The following is a 19,763-nucleotide window of genomic DNA, read 5'->3' on the forward strand; positions in this document are numbered from 1 at the left end:
AGGAAGGTTGCAGAGGGCCATAAGCATCTTTGAGTTGTTGCATCTTGTGGGCCTTGATGTCTGAAAGGAAAAGAAAATAAAATTTCTTGTTAGCACAATGAATGAGCTGGAGGATGAAGTGGAACTACAGAGTGGTGCAGCCCTGAGCCAGTGTGATGTGATGTTGTTGGCAGAAAGGCTGACAGTGTGCATGTGATGCCGCATGGCACAGGAGTGTGGATCTCGGGATGCAACAAGAGCAGCTGCCCATGGAAAGTTGAACAATCACAGATGAGAGATCCTGGGAGGATTCAAAACACGAGGGATGAGGGATGAAACTTCAGATGAAATCCATGTGGAGTGAGTCTGAGCCGGAGGCAGTCACTGATGAATGTGATATCGCTGTGGAAAAAAGTGTTATAGCAAATACTTGGTCAAACATCAGGAGGAGTGACTGTGAAATTAATGTCGGTGGGCAAGAAGAAAGATTGGAACGGAAATGCCGTCAGAGAGAGGAGAAGAAATTTAAGGTAGGTATGCCTAGAAGAGACGTGGCAGTGAGTTAAGTGCTAAATAAAACCGAAAGAACTGCAGATTCACCCTCCCAGTCTGATCGTTAGCAAAGCCTTTGTCTGTCCAGAGATAATGGGAACTGCAGATGCGGGAGAATCCAAGATAACAAAGTGTGGAGCTAGATGAACACAGCAGGCCAAGCAGCACAAAGGCTGATGTTTCGGGCCTAGACCCTTCATCACAGCGCTCTGATGAAGGGTCTAGGCCCGAAACATCAGCTTTTGTGTTCCTGAGATGCTGCTTGGCCTGCTGTGTTCATCCAGCTTCACACTTTGTTATCTCCGCCTCCTTGACCTGTCCATCCTCCGTGGACTGACCTATCTCTTCCCTACCTCCCCACCTACACTCACCTTTACTGGCTCTATCCCCGCCTCTTTAACTTGTCTGTCTCATCTCCACCCATCTCCTCCTCTATCCATCTCCCCTTGTCTCCCTATTTATTTCAGAACCCTCTTCCCCTCTCACATTTCTGATGAAGGGTCTAGGCCCAAAACATCAGCTTTTGTGCTCCTGAGATGCTGCTTGGCCTGCTGTGTTCATCCAGCTCCACACTGTTATCTTTGTCTGTCCAACTGTCTTTCTCTCTTTGAGCTCTATCCAATCATTTACTCCCTACCCCACCCACCACCCTATTTTCTGCATAAAAACCGACATTTACCCAGCTCCCTTCAGTCCTGAGAAAGAATCGCCGGACCAGAAACGTGAACTGATTCTTTTTCCCCCCTTCACAGGTGCTGCCAGACCTGCTGAGTTCTTCCAGCAACCACTTTTTGTTTAATTGGGGTGTATTTTGTCAGGGCAGGAGCCAGGGTTTGAGGGGTTGGTATGAGGGGAGGGGAGGGTAAAACAGAGAAGCAAGATCAGAGTGTCTCTGAGCCAGACCGCAGCAATAAGGTAGCTCCCAGTCTACCCCCTCCTTGCTAGATACTAGCCTTACAGCAAAAGCAACATGCTGGCTTCCCACAAGACATGAAGAAAATAGCCTGCAATTGACTATTTAAGGGCCTCAAATACATCCATGGGTGGATGGCTAACACCTTCACCAATCATTCCACCTACCAGCTCCCTGGAAGATTTTCATAATGATTGGCAGGCAGCAAGGACATGCTGAATTTTATCAATGATCATACCTTCAAATCAGCAGGCAAGGGAGTAAAATCCAGCTCACAAGAGAAACAAAATCAAAAAATGAACTAGAAAAATAAAAAAAAAGGAGGTTGCATTACAAGCCTCATCACAACATAGTTTTATCCTCATTGAAGTGTGCAAAAAAAATACACTCCAACTTAAAGGCTTGCACATGTACAAACTTCAAAACTGCAATACACAAGTGAGATTTTGCACTTTGGAAAAAAGAATACAAGCATGGACTATTTTCTAAACGGTGAGAAAATTCACAAATCAGAAGTGCAAAGCAATCTGGGAGTGTTGGGTCAGGATTCTCTAAAGGTTAACTTGCACATTGAGTCCGTAATTTAGAAAGCAAATGTAACGTTGTTGTTTATCTCAAGAGGGTTGGAATATAAAAGCAGCGATGTGCTTCTGAGGCTTTATAAAGCTCTAGTTAGGCCCTATTTAGAATACTGTGTCCAATTTTGGACCCCACACCTCAAGAAGGACATACTAGCCCTGGAGCACATCCAGCAGAGATTCACATGGATGATCCCTGGAATGGTAGGTTTAACACTGATGAACGGCTAAGGATCCTGGGATTGTACTCATTAGAGTTTAGAAGGTTGAGGGGAGATCTAATAGAAACTTACAAGATAACGTATGACTTAGAAAGGGTGGACGCTAGGAAGTTGTTTCCGTTAGGCGGAGAGACTAGGACCTGTGGGCACAGCCTTAAAATTAGAGGGGGTAAATTTAAAACGGGAATGAGACGACATTTCTTCAGCCAGAGAGTGGTGGGCTTGTGGAATTCATTTCCACAGAGTGCAGTGGAGGCCAGGACGTTGGATGCCTTTAAGGCAGAGATCGACAAATTCTTGATCTCAGAAGGAATCAAGGGCTACAGTGAGAGTGCAGGGAAGCCATGATTTAAATGGTGCAGTGGACTTGATGGGCTGAATGGCCTTACTTCCACTCCTATGTCTTATGGTCTTGAACATAAATTTATGTTTGTGGATGAACACTCCTGACTTTCATAATGAAATTCAAAACTTTCATAGATGTCTTATGAATTGAGATTGGGACGTGTGAATCATTTTATCTAGAGAGAGTTATTGTTACAGCACCTAGGGGGTACCCAGCAAGTTTAGCTGTGCAGTTTAATAAGTCCACTATTGCCATGGGGCAAGACGTGGTGGTGGAGGAATGAGAGACAGAAAGAGTTAGGGCAGAACATGAATTAGAAGAATCTGAATTAGAAGACACACTAATGAAATAATTGAGGACACCGCTTTAAAAAGCTTAACGTACAAAGGAACGTTTCAGCATATTGTGAACACATGTTGCTATGGCTCAAATATTCTCATGAATTTGATCCATGATCAAGTCAAAACTAAAATAAAAAATCTTGAGTATTGCATGAGAGACAGTTTTACAAAGCACTACTGTACCAAGAGAATCAACTAGTAATATTACACTAGAATATTGTGATAGGTGGCCAATAATGACAAATAAAAGAGGACTTAATTGCACCACACCATGAGAAAGTCATTGATACAGTATTACATCATTGCTTTCACAAAGAAATAACAATTTCCTAGCTTTATCAAATTAATTGGCCCAAGTACCGGTATGATCGGGAATGCTTTAATTGAATGGATAGTTAAAGCATCTTCAATAATAAATTTAAGAAATAAAGAGAGAATCCCATCGATACACAAATAGGCAAAAGGTCTGGAGAAAGCTCTTACAGAGAGCTGGTACAAGAACAAACGTACTCACTGGCCACATTCTACACTGTATGACGACTATCTACAATCTTACAAAGCATTGCTCCACATCCCCACCACAAATTCTTTTGTTCATTGTGGAGAATATTCAAGGAACACTTTAAAGTCCCCACACTCGGGGTACACTCAACATATGCTGCCTTGAGGCAATGGTCCAAAAGTAATGCCAGTTTTCTTTCAGATAATGGATAGGTCCCATCGTTAAAGCAGACCAATTCAAACTAGAAAGGGACCAACAAAAAGGAGACACTGGGGTGCAAGAGAAAAAAAAAGTGCTTTCTGTGAAGAAAGAACAGCCTCAACATCCTTTCATCAACGTGAAGAGCCCAGGAAACTCCAAGATCTTGTGAGCAACATTTCCAATATCACTATGTAGATTAGATAATTGCCTTGATCATTCAGAAGCAAAACAGTGTACAATCCACTCTGACTATTTAGAACAGTTTAAATGAAGGTTAGAAAACAATGGAGCGACTCATCTGATACAATTCCAGAAGTCAAACCAAACTAATTTGTTATTTTATATTTTACATGCAGCATCATTAATATGATTTCTGAAGATCTTACACAATGATGTAATTCATAATTTTAGCATGTTTTAGTTAAAGTCCACATGATTTTCAGAATAGGAACAAAAGGCAACTATTGAGCAGGGAGGGAGAGCAGGGCATCATTAGAGATCCTAGCACCGTTTTCAGCAAAAACAAATTTTAAAATTGACACTAGCAGATTTTAAAATGGCTGCTATTGATCATCTAAATTCACATTGGCTGCTTGCAGTAATCTCCAGCAATTAAGGAGAGCAAAAGGAAAATCAGAGTGTAATATTCCTTGTATTATGAACATTATAAACCGCCAACAGAACAGAAAACTAAAGCATAAACAAGATGTCTACCTCAACTAGATGTGAGCAAAAAAAGGAAACCACTGAAACCATAATGGCTTGTTTTGGTAAAAACAACCCAATATAAATATATTACAAAAATAATCAAATGTTTCCTCACCAGAAACCATCAAAACTACCTGGATGTCCACTTTGCAGAACCCCTCCACTGTCCTTAAGAATGGCCCCAACTTCCAGTTGCTTGCCAATGAACAATCTTGCTTCAGTGTGAGCGTGCGCGTGCGCAGTGTGTCCTGGACCTGCTGTAGTGTTCTGACAAAGTTCCATACGGCTGGAGAAGTGCCACTGTACTTTCCAGTTAGATACTTTATAGCCTTCAGGACACAATGTGGATGGAGTTTAATAACTTCAGAGCATGACCTCTGCCTTCCCTTTGGATTACATCTTCTCCTTCCACTACCCTAAAAGCCATATCGTGTCTTGTTCACATTGCTCTATTTTCTCATTTTCACATCTATCATTTACACCTCTACTTCTCTGACATTTACCACCATTAGTTATTCTTGCATTTTGTATGAACGGCGAGGGTGCTCAGAGCAATGGTCTAACTGGAACTTTATACAACTAACTTCCACCGTATTCTAGATCTCTTAAATTAGACCAAGATCCCACATAACGTAGTAATTAATGCTACCTGTAATTTCTAAGCTTAAATCAGAACTCATTAGGACAAGACAAAATTAACTCTTTGATCCAACAGATGAGAATACCTTCACAATGCTCCTCAGATCTTCAACATAGGTCCGCTCAGTCTCCAGGATTTCCTGGACTACTCTGTCCACATAAAGCAGCCCAGGTCTTACAGACGCTGCTCCCGGTGACACTGCACGATTCTTGTGGGACCCCCTAGAGTCAACTCTTTTGATTGCAAAATCTCCAGTCCTCTTCTCATCCACCTCTCCAGAATTCATACGCGGCAAATTAATCTTTGCACAATCATTGGTGCTGGACAAGTGCCCTGTCGGGATCAGCTCCAACCGGATGGCCCCAGCTTCCTTCTCTTGGCCAGCAAGGCCCAAGTGGCTGTTGGAGACCAGAGTCATCCCACTGCTCAAGGAGCAGTGGCTATCCCTAGAAGAGGCAGAGGAAGATGTAGAACCGTAGCTGACTGGGCGATCGCGATCAGACGAATCCATGCTCCTCATTCCAGCATACCTTCTATTATCTCGATGCAGGAAACCAACAGGAGAGGTCAACGTTGCTCTTTGGGACAGAGACTCTCGAACAGGTGGCAAGACATCTGGAAGAACATGGTATTCATCTGTAAAAGAAAAATAAGGGAGAATGAAACATTGAGAAATAGCTTGACGACAACTTCAAAATGATCAAACTGACTTTAAAGCTGGATATTTTCTAATTCAATGTTAACAGTTTAAAAGGCATACTTAAGAGTCACAAATAGACTTGCCAGTTTTTTTTAATGCAAACTTGTACATCACTCCAGTAAAATAAGGTTTTGGAGAGGGCAAAGAAAACAGGGAAGGGGTGATTAAGAAAACAATTATGACTTCCTGAAGGAATGGTGAAATCAAGACTACTTTTCGAAAGAGAACAGCAGAGAAAGAAAAGATAACAAAGTGTGAAGCTGGATGAACACAGGCCAAGCAGCATCTCAGGAGCACAAAAGCTGACGTTTCGGGCCCAGACCCTTCAGAGAGGGGGATGGGGAGAGGGCTCTGAAATAAATGGAGGGGGAGAGGTGGACCGAACCTCTCAGCCTATAAAGGAAAGTTTGGAGTGCTATGAACAAAAAGAGCACGGAGTGGCATTAATTCAATAACTGAGACAGCACAGATATGATGGGCTTAACAGCTGCCTCTTCCGTTGCAGGGTCTACAATTCTCCAGTTCTGAGGAAGGGTCCATGAGACCATAAGACATAGGAGTGGAAGTAAGGCCATTTGGCCCATCAAGTCCACTCCGCCATTTAAATCATGGCTGATGGTCATTTCAACACTTCCCTGCACTCTCCCCATAGCCCGATTCCTTGCGAGATCAAGAATTTGTCGATCACTGCCTTGAAGGCATCCAACATCCTGGCCTCCACTGCACTCCATGGCAATGAATTCCACACGCCTACCACTCTGGCTGAAGAAATTCGTCTCATTTCTGTTTTAAATTTACCCCCTCTAATTTTAAGGCTGTGCCCACAGGTCCTAGTCTCCCCGCCTAACAGAAACAACTTCCTAGCGTCCACCCTTTCTACGCCATACATTATCTTGTAAGTTTCTATTAGATCTCTCCTCAACCTTCTAAACTCTAATGAGTACAATCCCAGGATCCTTAGCTGTTCATCATACATTAAACCTACCATTCCAGGGATCATCCGTGTGAATCTCCGCTGGACGTGCTCCAGGGCTAGTATATCCTTCCTGAGGTGGGGGGCCCAAAATTGGACACAGTATTCTAAATGGGGCCTAACTAGAGCCTTATAAAGCCTCAGAAGCACATCACTGCTTTTATATTCCAACCCTCTTGAGATAAACGACAACATTACATTCGCTTTCTTAATTATGGACTCTACCTGCAAGTTAACCTTTTGGGGAATCCTGACCCAACACTCCCAGATTGCTTTGCACTTCTGATTTGTGAATTTTCTCACCATTTAGAAAATAGTCCATGCCTGTATTCTTTTTTCCAAAGTGCAAAACTTCACATTTACTCACATTGAATTTCAGCCATTTCCTGGACCACTCTCTTAAACTGTCTAAATCTTTCTGCATCTTCCCCACCTCCTCAGTACTACCTGCCTGTCCACCTATCTTCGTATCATTGGCAAACTTCGCCAGAATGCCCCCAGTCCCTTCATCTAGATCATTAACATATAAAAGGTGAACAGCTGCAGCCCCAACACTGAACCCTGCGGGACACCACTCGTCACCGGTTGCCATTCCGAAAAAGAGCCTTTTATCCCAACTCTCTGCCTTCTGTCAGACAGCCAATCCTCAATCCAAGCCAGTAGCTCACCTCGAACACCGTGAACCCTCACCTTGCTCAGCAGCCTCCCGTGAGGCACTGTATCTAGACTTCCAAAAGGCCTTTGATAGATAGCATCTACTGGGTTTCCCTGGTCTAACATACTTGTTACCTCTTCAAAAGAATTCTAACAGGTTTGTCAGACACGACCTCCCCTTACTAAATCCATGTTGACTTGTTTTAATCTGACCCTGCACTTCCAGGAATTCAGAAATCTCATCCTTGACAATGGATTCTAGAATTTTACCAACTACCAAGGTTAGGCTAATCGGCCTATAATTTTCCATCTTTTGCCTTGATCCTTTCTTAAACAAGGGAGTTACAACAGCAATTTTCCAATCATCTGGGACTTTCCCTGACTCCAGTGACTTTTGAAAGACCACCAAAGCCTCCGCTATTTCCTCAGCCACCTCCCTCAGAACTCTAGGATGTAGCCCATTGGGGCCAGGAGATTTATCAATTTTTATAGACCTTTTAGCTTTTCTAGCGCTCTCTCTTTTGTAATGCCTACCGTACTCAGCTCTGCCCCCTGGCTCTCCCTAATTGTTGGCATACTACTCATGTCTTCCACTGTGAAGACTGACGCAAAGTACTTAGTAAGTTCTTCAGCTATTTCCTTATCTCCCATCACTAGCCTTCCAGCATCAATTTGGAACAGCCCAATATCTACTTTTGCCTCGTTTGTTTCTTATGTATTGAAAGAAGCTTTTACTATCATTTCTAATATTACTAGCTAGCCTACTTTCATATTTGATCTTCTCCTTCCTTATTGCTCTCTTTGTTATCCTCTGTCTGTTTTTGTAGCCTTCCCAATCTTCTGATTTCCCAGTCTATAAAGTGGCCAAGAGCACTGTCTCTTTTTCTTTGATATATTTCCCGGCTTCCTTGGTCAGCCATGGCTGTCTAATCCCACCCCGGACAATTTTTCTTTTCTTTGGGATGAACCTCTGTAATGTGTCCTCAATTACACCCAGAAACTGGGTCACTGGACCTGAAACGTTAAGTCTTTTTCCTTCACAGATGTTGCGAGACCTGCTGCACTTTTCCAGAAACTTATCAGCATATGGACGACTACGACTATGACAACAAGCCCTGCACTTTTTTAACTACTCAAATGCCACAAGGTTTTTCTGTGAAACATGGGCAGCAAGAGATGGCCATGGTGCAAAATAATACTGATTTCCTCTGGGACATCCATTTTCAATATTAGCATTTATTTTCTCATATTGTAACAATGAACATCTTTTTAAAAAGTTTCTTGCATTCTCAAAGACTTTAAAAGTTGTCCTCAGTATTTTACCCCGTTTCCTATTATTCACCTCAATAAAGCCAGACCTGCTGATACTTTCTCTGCTCCCCCCCACCCCACCCAGCACTTCACTTATTCCAGTTGAAATCAATAGAATCCATAAAATCTCCATACCAGAAATGGGAAACAGACAGAAACAAAATAACTTAACATGAAATGTCCTGAAATTACTGCTTTTCATGGCCACGCCTGTATTAGGGATAGTCACGATATCATCTCACAATGGCCCTTTCAGTTTTGAGCAATGTTTGACACTGTTGAAGCCACCTTTGAAATACAGTGTACAATTCTGGTTGCCCTTCTATAGGAAGGTTGCTAAACTTGAAGGTGCAGAAAAGTTTTACAAAGGTTGTTGCCAGGCTTGGAGGGTTTGAGTCATAGGGAGAGGCTGAATTGGCTGGAGCTATTTTCCCCTAGAGGCGGCCAAGTGGATACCTTCACAGAGGTTTATAAAATCATGATTCATGAGGGGCATGGATAGACTGAATAGCCAAGGGTTTTTTCCCTAGGGTTGGATTTCTAAAAACTAGAGGAAATAGGCTTAAGGTGATAAAGATTAAAACAAAATAGGACCCCAGGGGCAACTTTTCCATGCAGAGCCTAGTGCATGTTGTGTACGGGCTGCCAGATGAAGTGGATGAGGCACACACAATTTCAATATTTAAAAAGGTATCTGGATGGATTTAGGAATAGGAAGGTTTTAAAGAGATATGGGCCAAATGCTGGCAAACGGGACTAGATCAGACTGGGATGCCTGGTCAGCATGGACGAGTTAGACTGAAGGGCTTGCTTCTGTGCTGTATGAATTTATGACTTTACAGATGAAATAGATTTTTAGATGGAAGCGAAAGCTCAAAACTGCAAAGATGCATTAGCAGTTTCATTCTCAAACTCTTCAGGTCATTATCTATGTCAGAGTGTGAACAACTCTGCAATGCAGACACCAACACAACACTGCAGTGCAGTGCCAGCTGACAAACAGGTACAGCAGAAAATCAGACAGAAGGTCAACTTCAAAAGCTAGCACAGGCATTTCCTGATTGAAGAATTTTTTTTATTGTTTACATGAATTGCAGAGAAACACTTCATCTTGCCCTTAAATGATATCCAGAAGTTCAAGTTGCACAATAAGTTTTATGATCAAATGACCACCAATACAGCTGATAACATTTAGAACTCAAAAAGGTTGCCCACCCCTTCTTAGACTTTATTTGTACTCATATCTTGAAAACTTAATTTTTATTGTCATCTTTTGTGACTTTAGGATATCAGAAGTGACTTTTGTGAAATAAAAGCCAATTTTCATAAAGCAAACTCTCACAAACAACGCAACAATGATCATTCAGTTGAGAGTTTTTGGTGGAGGAATGAGTTCTGGCCACAATGCCAGGGAGAACTTCAGTTGCTCTCAAAAAAAAACTCTTCAATCCCAACTGGGGAGATGGGACTACTATTTAAATGACTCATCTGAAACAGCATTTCTAACAAAGCAGCATTCAGTCTACACTGGAGTATCAACCAAAAAATTTTATAGTTAACATGCTGGAGTGGTATTTGAACACAACCACCTGATCCAGAGGCACAAATGCAACAAGCAAGGCTGACAGTATAGTTAATTTCTTACAAAGTGTGTGCTCCTTCAATCAGGGCATCATTAGAAACTGGTTACTTTTTTTGGTAGAAGTATTTCCTTCTAAATGGCAAAAGTTAATTCTTACAGATTACTGATTCCAAAATGCTGAGAGCGAGAGAGTGGGTCAGCTCCTGTTCCCACACTAGGAATTTCTACTCAACCTGTTCAGAGGTATATTTCATATCTCTGGAGCAGGTTAAGACTTGAACCAGGCCTCCTGTTCCAAAAGGTAGGAGACACTACCATTTCACCACAAGAGCCTCTCCTTATTTAAACACTTCCTCCCTTCAAAAATAAGAAGGCAGTTCTCAGTTTTTCAAACTTTAAAACTTACCCAAGGACATCTCACTAACTATATTATCAGCTCCTCAAGCAGCTGATCAGAAAATCCAAGATAATGGGAACTGCAGATGCTGGAGAATCTGAGATAATAAAATGTGAGGCTGGATGAATACAGCAGGCCAAGCAGCATCTCAGGAGCACAAAAGCTGACGTTTCGGACCTAGACCCTTCATCAGAGAAATCCCCTCACTCTCACTGTACCCAAGTGAAAACAAGGTATGGGGAGGCTTACTGAAAGTAAGGATTTCAGAAACTCTTTTGGCCATTCCCGTTGCTGTAGTAAATCATAAAAAAAGGGACGCTTTAAAAAAATCTGGAAAAATAAAGATATATTCCAGCAAGTAATGAGGAAGTGAATACACAGACAGGAGAGGCAACAACACAGGCGTAAAACTGACTAGGGAAGTTTGTTGTTTTTAAATGAATTAGAATCAACTTAGAGGGCAAAACATGCGTTCAATCTTTATAGAACAAAAAAGTTGATAATAAACACTTTGAGGAGAAGTGTGAAGAGTGAGCAGCAGGGAGTGGGTGCAATGGAATAGGATTTGCGAAGAGTTGGAACAAGGATGATAGGCTGAATGGCCTCTGATGTAAGATTAGATGAATCAGTTTGTTGAGACATACTGAACTATAAACTACTGCAAAGGCAAAACAATAAAGGTACATTCACTATTGAGTTTCTCAGCCTTGTCATCTATCGCTGGGAAGCCTGCACGTCTGGTATCACTTCAGTGAGTACAGTTCCTCACCACAGTTATTAAACTGGCACACTCACTCAGATTCCAGGCTCTGCAGAAATCTGGCTCTCGGTGCTCCTCGAAGGCGCATTGCAACTTTTAAAAGCAAATAAAAATCTTAGTCCACAATGACCATCAGTTCACTGGAGAGTTCCCTCGCTCGCTCATTCCACATGATGCTTTCAATCAAGCGTATGAGCCAATCAGCTGTCTGCTCTGATCAGCTTCCGAACAAGGCGCCCACCATTGGAGCTGGGGTCTTTGTTCAGCAGTCTGCAGGACATCAGAGCGGCTTGAAGTTGTGATGCAGCCGTTGCTGTGGTGACAGCAGTAGGTCGAACATTGCTGCAGCAGTCAGATGCTGTTGGGGATGGAACAGAGGGTCACGTTCTGGAGTGCCCCCCCCCCCCCCAGTCATCCGCAGCTTTGTGCGTGCAGTAGGAGCAAACGCTTTCAACCTTGCATTTCTCAAGGGAGCACTGAAATTTAATTAGCAGGCATCCCTCCCCCTTGTTGTTCAGTCAGAAAGGATGGCGCGGTGTTCACGCTTTTTCCAAAATAAAAAATTGCTGTTGTTTACCGGAGTTTTTTTTTTGTTTGGCGAGCGGGAACAGGGAGATTATTTCCTGCAGCGCTGGAGAACAAGGAGCGCACATTTCTGGTATGCCCTCGCGTGGTTAAGAGCAGCGGGGTCTGAGAGATATTTGCATCTGCCCCCTCCCCTTAGGTTTTCGGGGAAGGCGAGGTAGAGTTTTATTTGGAATGGTATTTTGAGCGCTGCCTACATTGCTTCGCTGCACTCGAACAGATTTCTGTGATGCTAATTCGTAATATTTGCAAGTCATCAGCTCTAAGTATTTAAAACTTACTAACAGAGAAAAAAATACACATGCATGGTAGTTAACAGTAACCAAGGTACCCAAGACCTGCATTTTCCACAGAGCTGACCATAATTACTAATAGCAGATAGTTCCTGGGCACCTGTCAATCAGGAAGGAATACCTTACTGACTTCCCAAAGCAGAACGTACACAAATGTTGTTCGTGTATTTGTAATGTTAAAAATCACTATTGCCCACATTGGCCAATTACATTTTTATTGTTGTTGCATCTCCAGAGCCAGGGAACCAAAACAACAATGGAGAGATTTAAGCAATACCTTGCTGCTATGGAAGTAGAGTTATCCCAGTATCCACTGCAAGGTGCGAAAGTCCTTCATCAACACAGTAAGTCCTGTAGTTCTAAATGGGCTTTTGTTACCACTACGGATGCTAGGATCTCGTTCTCAAAGATCAAAAGCAAAAAGAATTTAATAAGATGGAATTTAAATTTGGTCATGCCTTTTGAGTGTTTAGATTTATCACTAGAGACAGAGCTGCAAGATGACGAAGTAAACATGCTGAGGTACACTTTTCAGAAAAGCAGACAGAATGGCAAAGGGGATGGAGTAACCTTAATAAGAAGGGATAAGGTCATTAGTGAAAAAGAATCTGGTTCAGAAGATCATGAAGCAAAAAAAAACCACTATATTTTAGGAACAACAAAAGTCAGTTAACTGCTCCCACTAGCAGTTTTTAGACCCTGCTGACAGTAGAGTAAAGTGGCAAACAAGACAGAGCTTATCATAATATATTATTAAAAGGGGTATTTAATCTACACATGGACTAGGGCAATCCAATTGGCAAAGACGGTGTGGGAGATGAATTTGAAGAATGTTTTTCATAGCAGATTCCTGGAGCAATAGATCATAGAAAATTTTTTCCCTACTTGGTTCCATCTAATATGGTGTAATGAGGCAGGGTTAGTCAACGTTGTCATAACAAAAGAAATAGTGATCATTTCACAAATGAACTCCAATTCTTAAAGTAAGATGACAATTGAGCAGGAATCTAAACTTAATGTCAATTACAAATGTATGGAGGGGCAAGGAGAAAAAAGTAGCTAATGCTGAATGGATAAATTGACTAAAGATAAAAGCAGAACCTTAGTTAAAAATTTCACAATCAAAAATATTCAACAAAAATACATTCTCAAAGCAAACTCAACAAAACATTCATGGCTCCTTCAGGAAGTTAAGGATAACAATAGATTTAAAGAGCCTCATTGTAGTAAAGAGCAGTAAGAAAGAGAAAAAAAAAAATCAGAGGATTGGCAGCACTTCCAAAATTAAGGGGCCACCAAAAATGATAAAAAGCAAACAGTAGAATGAAGCTAAACCAGCTAAGAATATAAAAGAGATTAAAATCTTTTAAGTATACGAAAAAGAAGAGAGTAGCTAAAACAGCTAAGGGCATTGGTCCCTTTGAAGCAGGTACAGGAGAAATGATCAAGAAAAATGAGGAGACAAAGCAGTGAACACATACTGTGTCTATTTTTACAGCATAAAGACAAGTTACATTCTCAGGAGCTAATTAGAGCAAAGATGTTAAAAGGAACTAAAATCCAGCAAATCGTAAAGGATGACCTACATCTTCGGGTTTCAAAGAGATGCTGCTGAGACAGCAGTGGAGTTGATTCTCTTTTATATTCCCTGAAAATATTCAAAAACAGTTTCAAAATGGGCACAATTTGTTGAAGATATAAAGCCTACATTTAGCAATCCCCATGAGCAATTCTTCCAACAGCCATAGTTCCAGCTGACTTAAACATGTCTTCAAAATAATCAGTCCCACCACACATTTACTAAAACCATCCCCATTCGCGAGTCATAATCCACATAAAAGATTTCATCTACCAGGTGACATTTGCAATGATCTCTGCTTCGTGATTAATATGTTTTAGCATAAGATTTGAGTTTTAGGAATGAAAGTTTAATTGTAAAAAGTGGGATAAACAATTGAATAAAACATTTAGGTTAATTACATTTTAAAAAGGTTATATTGCATTTAAAGATTCAATAACCAGGAAAGTGGTAAAATCAGAATACTGAATTAGAGCTAAAATTAGTTTAAGCAGCTTTGATTAAACCCGGAAAAAGTTTGTAAAGCTTACTGTTAACAGATCAAAGCAGTAATTCAAAAAATTGGAGTAGTAAACCCCAAAAGGTCAGGTTTAAGGACAGCACAAAGCACCGGTGGAGCTTAAGGTGTTTCTCTGGTTTCAATATATCTGGGTGTGTTTGCTGGGAGAAGCAGTTGCTTACAGTTGGAGCTGGAAGAATGCTGAAGCCAAGTGCTGCTACTAACACACTGCAGGCAGTTAAGGCTGCAGAGAGGTCCTAGAGAGAGTGCCACCTCCAAGCCTGAGAAATCTAGGGCTGGAAATAAATCCATGGGAATCATCAATAACTCACTGCAGTGGATTATGGAATGAAAGAAGCCCACAAAGTTGTATTTGTTTGAACATAACAGAAAAAGATTGATGCTCTGAGAAATTCAGCAGCTCAAGCGATAAAAGCTGCAATCGTGCTGGTAATTAAATGCCTGGGGGTAGTTTCTGTGCTCCCTGCAAGTCCTGTCTCGGGAGAAAGGAAATTAACTACCAAGATGTGAGCAGTCATTCAGACAATCCAAATCGGAGATTTGTGATGGCGTTCTGAAACCAGACAATTGAGAAAGCAAAAGATGTTTTAAAAAAAAAGAGTCAGAAGCTGTAATGAGATCTGGTGACCCACAGTGTCACAAACATTTGGAGAGCTACAGTATAAATTTATCAGGGTGATCAGGGACATTAACAAATCAGTTGCACAGTCTTCAAGTTGAAGCAAACTGTCAAGTCACTTCTACAGAATGTTCTACTGGAACATTCTAAATTTCCAGAAATGGGATTTGAATCTAAGACATTTTGATGCAGAGACAAGAGTGCTACCCAGATATAACACCTTCCCAAAAAAAAACATGGGTGAACCTCTTACTCAGCCTCCTTTAACTCAGTCCGAAAGTTGTGATTTTTTTCACCAAGCCAATCTTTTATAATCTGGGCACTTCCTTGACAAGGTGAATTAAAGTAGTTTAAAAAGTCAAAGAAAATTTCTCCATAAATAATGAAAATCATACAGAAGGCAAAAATGTTGAGAGCTTCCCACAGAAGCATAACATTTGATTTGAGTGGAGTAGGGAAAGGGAGTCTCCATTAGGGAAGAAAGTTAAAATTGGGTCAATAGAAATGTCAATCTCAACTTGGCTTCAACAGTTAAAGATGGTTTCTATCTATAATTGGTGCACGTTGATGACTAGAAACAAAGCCAAGAAGAGAATCAGAGTCAAAAAGATCATCTAGTTAGATGGTCACTTTTACATATTCATACATAAAAGACAGACAGCTCCCAACAAATAAACCCTGATTATCTGATTCTGTGCCTAAATGACTGCTTATACTGCTTTTTACATTATGCTCTAGACAAAAATTGCACCTTCAAATTATGGATGTCTGAGAAAAAAAACACCTAAAGTCCAGCCCCTATGCATCATACCTCTTCAGCATTCAGCCATGGAACAAGCCATTCATTCAGCTGGATAATAAACCTAAAAAAAAAGGGCAATTATTCAGGGTGGGAGCAAGCCCAGGGCAGGTGCTGCTACTTGACAGCTCACTGCAAACCTTTAAAAGGGAAATCAGATTAGAGATAGTGTTCATCTGCTCAAAACAGAATGATTTAAAAAAGCACAACAGGCGCACACATGATTACTTACCCGGTGGGCTGGCCTCCATGCAATGATTTAAGTCTGTATTGCTTAGACTTAAATATTGCTTTGTGATTCCTGTTCATTAGCACATCTTCAATTTTCACTCCAAGAAGAAAAACAGAAAAGAAAAAACCCTTCATGGAATTTCCTCATCCAGTACAGAACTCTGATCAACCCAAGTCATTGGGGGTTTTCTTCAACGGAGTCTGTGCAGAAAAGGTGCACGTCGCAATGTGCAGCAGTGCTGAAATGCAGTCCTCACCCATAGTCAACCTGCAGCTAACTCTTGGCACTGGTCAGAAGATTAACGATCAGCCGAGATGAGCCATCAGCTGCATTAAAATTTAGACAGGAGGCTCCACTTTTTGCTGATTTCACAAGGTGGCAGTTTGCCAGCACTGCAGGGCACTATTTCTATTCAGGACACATTCACCACAAGAGCATTTAAAGAGCCCTGAGCACCGAAAAATCTCTCTCATTGCCATTTCCTCTACTGTACATAGACACGGATTTAAAGAAAAAGCTGCGTCCAGACATTTTATTACTTCATGTACAGTTGACTACTCAGTTGTTAACTGTGGCTTGATTAGCAGCACTGTAGTCCAAGTATGAAGTAACTGGCTCAGTCCAATTTAAAATGCCCCAGTAAATTAGGGAGGGAATGTTGTACTGGAAGTGCCATTTTTAGGCAAAGCACAATAAAACAAGGCAGCTTCCAGCCCCTCTGATGCCAATAAGAGATCCAATGGCAACATTTGGAAGAGCCAACAAGTTTTTCCCCTATATCTGGATCAACATTTATGCCTTGACCAACATCATACGTGTTGGTTTATTATTCACGTTGTGTATGTAGGATCTACGAAGAAGTCTTGTCCCATTTTCAACAAATCATTTACTACAAAACGTGGCTGTGGAATATTTTTGTGACGTGCCAAGGTTCTGAAAGGCACAGCAGAAAAGTGCAAATTTTCTTTTGACAGGATATGAAGTTACACTGTTGCACAGAAGAGTGATAACTTCCCAGTTACTTCAATCTGAGTCAACTCACCAACAATATGCTCATAGTTCTCAAGTACAGGAAGATGGGAGGCTGTGGCACAAGGGAAGAATAAGGAATGAACTGGAGACATGGATGAATATACGAGAATGCTAACCTAGAGGTTAGCCACAATCATGCTATAAAACCTGCCAGGCAGCTATAAATCGAGCACCAAATAGGTAAGCCTGCCAAAGTTTGTAACTGAAGCAGAGGGGATGGAGAATGAGACAACAAGAGAAACCTAAAACCAACGATGAGATGTCAACCCAGAATTCAAAAAAACTGGAGCTCTGCCCTCCATTTGTAGAGACCAACTAGAGTGGGTTTTCAAAAACTCTGACTTGGCAGTGGGAATGGCTACTAGTGAGACTTATTCCTACCCACAGGACTGAGTGAGGCAGATGAGAAAGAACAAACAGAGGAAGGATAATGAGAAAAAAGAGAGAGGAAAAAAAACAGATTCTTACCTCCCAGTCATGGAACATAGGAGATACTACCATTACAAAAAGCTGTAATTATCTGACCACAAGATTTGTTGAATGTATTAAAACTCTAATTTATAGATGCACAAACCACAATGCATGAGACTTAGACCCACACTTTAGTTTCATAATTTTAGTACACATTTGCTTTTACTGATTATACATTTCACAAATTCAGTTGTTAATAGTTTGCAAACTTTGGAATACAAATGATAAATGCTGAAACAAAAAAAGTCAAGTAAAATTGAAATGATGATTGGCTGATCGAAGTAATGGGAGGGGGAAATTTTGACAGCATGAGGACAGAGAAGAAAATATTCAGGCAGGGAGAGAAGCAAGGAAACATGTGCAAGAAGTAGTAAGTACTCCAGTGGGAAGAGAGGCTTTATTTGACTGTCCTTGCAGATACACAGTGGAGATAAAGGACTTTAAATGGTTAAGGTGCTAACTTGCACTGACTAACTGGACAAGATAAATCCAAAAATGTAAAGAAACTACAATTTAGGATTGATCAAATGCCATTAAATAAAGATTAGAATAAAACTAGAGATGCAAGTTTTTCTTACTTTTGAACCTGAATCAGGTCTGTTTGGACTGTATGTGCTGTACTGACTGTTTCAACCTTCTGACAGGAACATCTTAAACTGGATGAGCGAGTGAGCGAGCGAGGGAGAAGGTAAGTTTGCACGGTATTCCCAACCATCTGAAATAGCTTCCGCTGTCTGTTAGGCATTCCCATTTTGTCACACCCCCTATTTCCTCCTCCCCCCCCACCCCACCCGCCGTCTTCAAAATGTGTCATGTAGTCCACGTTTGACCAGTTATCAAAATGAACTGGGAGTGAATGAATGAATTTAGTAGAACATTTTCATTTCTTTTACTGACCCAGTTAGGAGCAATGTTTTAAAAATGATGGGAACTATTAAATTCAAAACACTATCACATCTCCCTTCTCACCAGACCTCATTTCTATCTGCCCAATTTTTTTGAAGTACAATTAGAGTCAGTGACTTAAAATAAAATATTATAGAATATGAATCAACAGGAAACACAGGACACAACTGGAATGTATTCTCCTTACATGAAAAGAAAATTAACTGAAAACAGCACAGGGTGGGGTGAGGTGGGGGGTAGAACCCATACAAATTAAAAACCAAAACAGGCCAGATAATCATCTTTACAATTAGAGGATGATTATAGGGAAAGATATTTTCACTTGTAGCAAAGTCCAGAACTAGGATTCATAAATAGATGATCGTCAACAATAAATTCAGTAGGACATGCAAGAGGAAAAATGATGTGAACATGCTCTTTTCATGTTGTGCTTTGGTCCTTGGCAAATGCATGCTGTATAAAACCCACACATTGAAGAGCAAGATTTCTGATGCACAGATTGTAGAGATTACAACCACTACTATTGCCTAATGGCAGGAGTACAGGACAGGGCAGATAGAAATTGTTAGACAAAAACTTCCCAGAATACAGTTCATCCAACCAAAAATCAGCATACGTCCTACACCAAGGTCAGTATTCAACAACTGATTGACTTGGCAGGTCATACTGTCTTACACAAGAATCAGGTTCACCAACCACACTCATATCTCCAAACTGAGTATTAAAAAAAAAATTAGAAATAAATATTCCAACCAACTGGCAGCTTTGAATGAGGGCCTCCCATTTCTCAGACAGCTCCAAAAAAATTCTAGTGTTTAAATCCCTGTTTCTATCCAAATAAATATCATTTTCCTGCAGTTCTGTTATTAAAGGTAGATAAATTTAGCGAAGTTTGCATTGATCAAAGCAAGGAGGCACGGTTGGGACGACAAACTTAAATATAAACCACTACCAGCATGCCAACAGAGCAGCTAGCCTGGTCAAAAATAATTCAGCACTGATTCACGCTGCTGAGTCTAAAGGAGACAAAATCAGCAGTGCTGCAAGATCGAATGTGTTTCTCAAGGGCGAATGCCACTACCTCCTCGCTACTACCTCACACTTAAAAACAAAAAGGCCAGTACTCAGTAACTCTGCCACTCAACAAGACTGATGGACAACAGCTCTAACATGTTTTATGTCCATTCAATGCCCCTCATCCTTGCAAATTACTAATCTTTTGTGCACTCTGCAGCATTCCAGCTGACCCACCTGCAATTGCTGGACAGGCTGCAGAACCAACTATAGGTGTGATCAGATGAGCCCCTCAACTATCTATGAAGTACCCCCTAACTGATTGGAGTCTCCCTTTACTTAAAAGAAACTTATC

General features: G+C 41.0%; 1 protein-coding gene and 1 long non-coding RNA gene across 8 annotated transcripts in view; one reads left to right on the top strand and one right to left on the bottom strand.

Moving 5' to 3' along the window:
- Positions 1-19,763, bottom strand: part of LOC125455169 (pleckstrin homology domain-containing family G member 1) — a 281,538-nt gene that overhangs the window by 62,281 nt on the left and 199,494 nt on the right. For 4 of the 7 annotated variants that reach the window (XM_048536871.2, XM_048536870.2, XM_048536868.2 and 1 more), the window contains one exon: positions 5,067-5,617. In XM_048536871.2, the coding sequence (XP_048392828.1) occupies positions 5,067-5,617 (551 nt within the window). Of the gene's footprint in view, positions 1-5,066; positions 5,618-12,513; positions 12,612-14,345; positions 14,364-15,985; positions 16,309-19,763 lie in introns of those variants that run through there. The other 3 variants (XM_048536872.2, XM_048536876.2, XM_048536875.2) reach the window with 3 other exon arrangements.
- Positions 11,820-18,159, top strand: LOC125455171 (uncharacterized). Its single transcript, XR_007248171.1, has 3 exons — positions 11,820-12,016; positions 12,472-12,580; positions 18,133-18,159. It is a non-coding gene; the product is annotated as an uncharacterized LOC125455171 (long non-coding RNA).

This window comes from Stegostoma tigrinum, chromosome 9, assembly GCF_030684315.1.
Source record: "Stegostoma tigrinum isolate sSteTig4 chromosome 9, sSteTig4.hap1, whole genome shotgun sequence".
Lineage (NCBI taxonomy): Eukaryota > Metazoa > Chordata > Chondrichthyes > Orectolobiformes > Stegostomatidae > Stegostoma > Stegostoma tigrinum.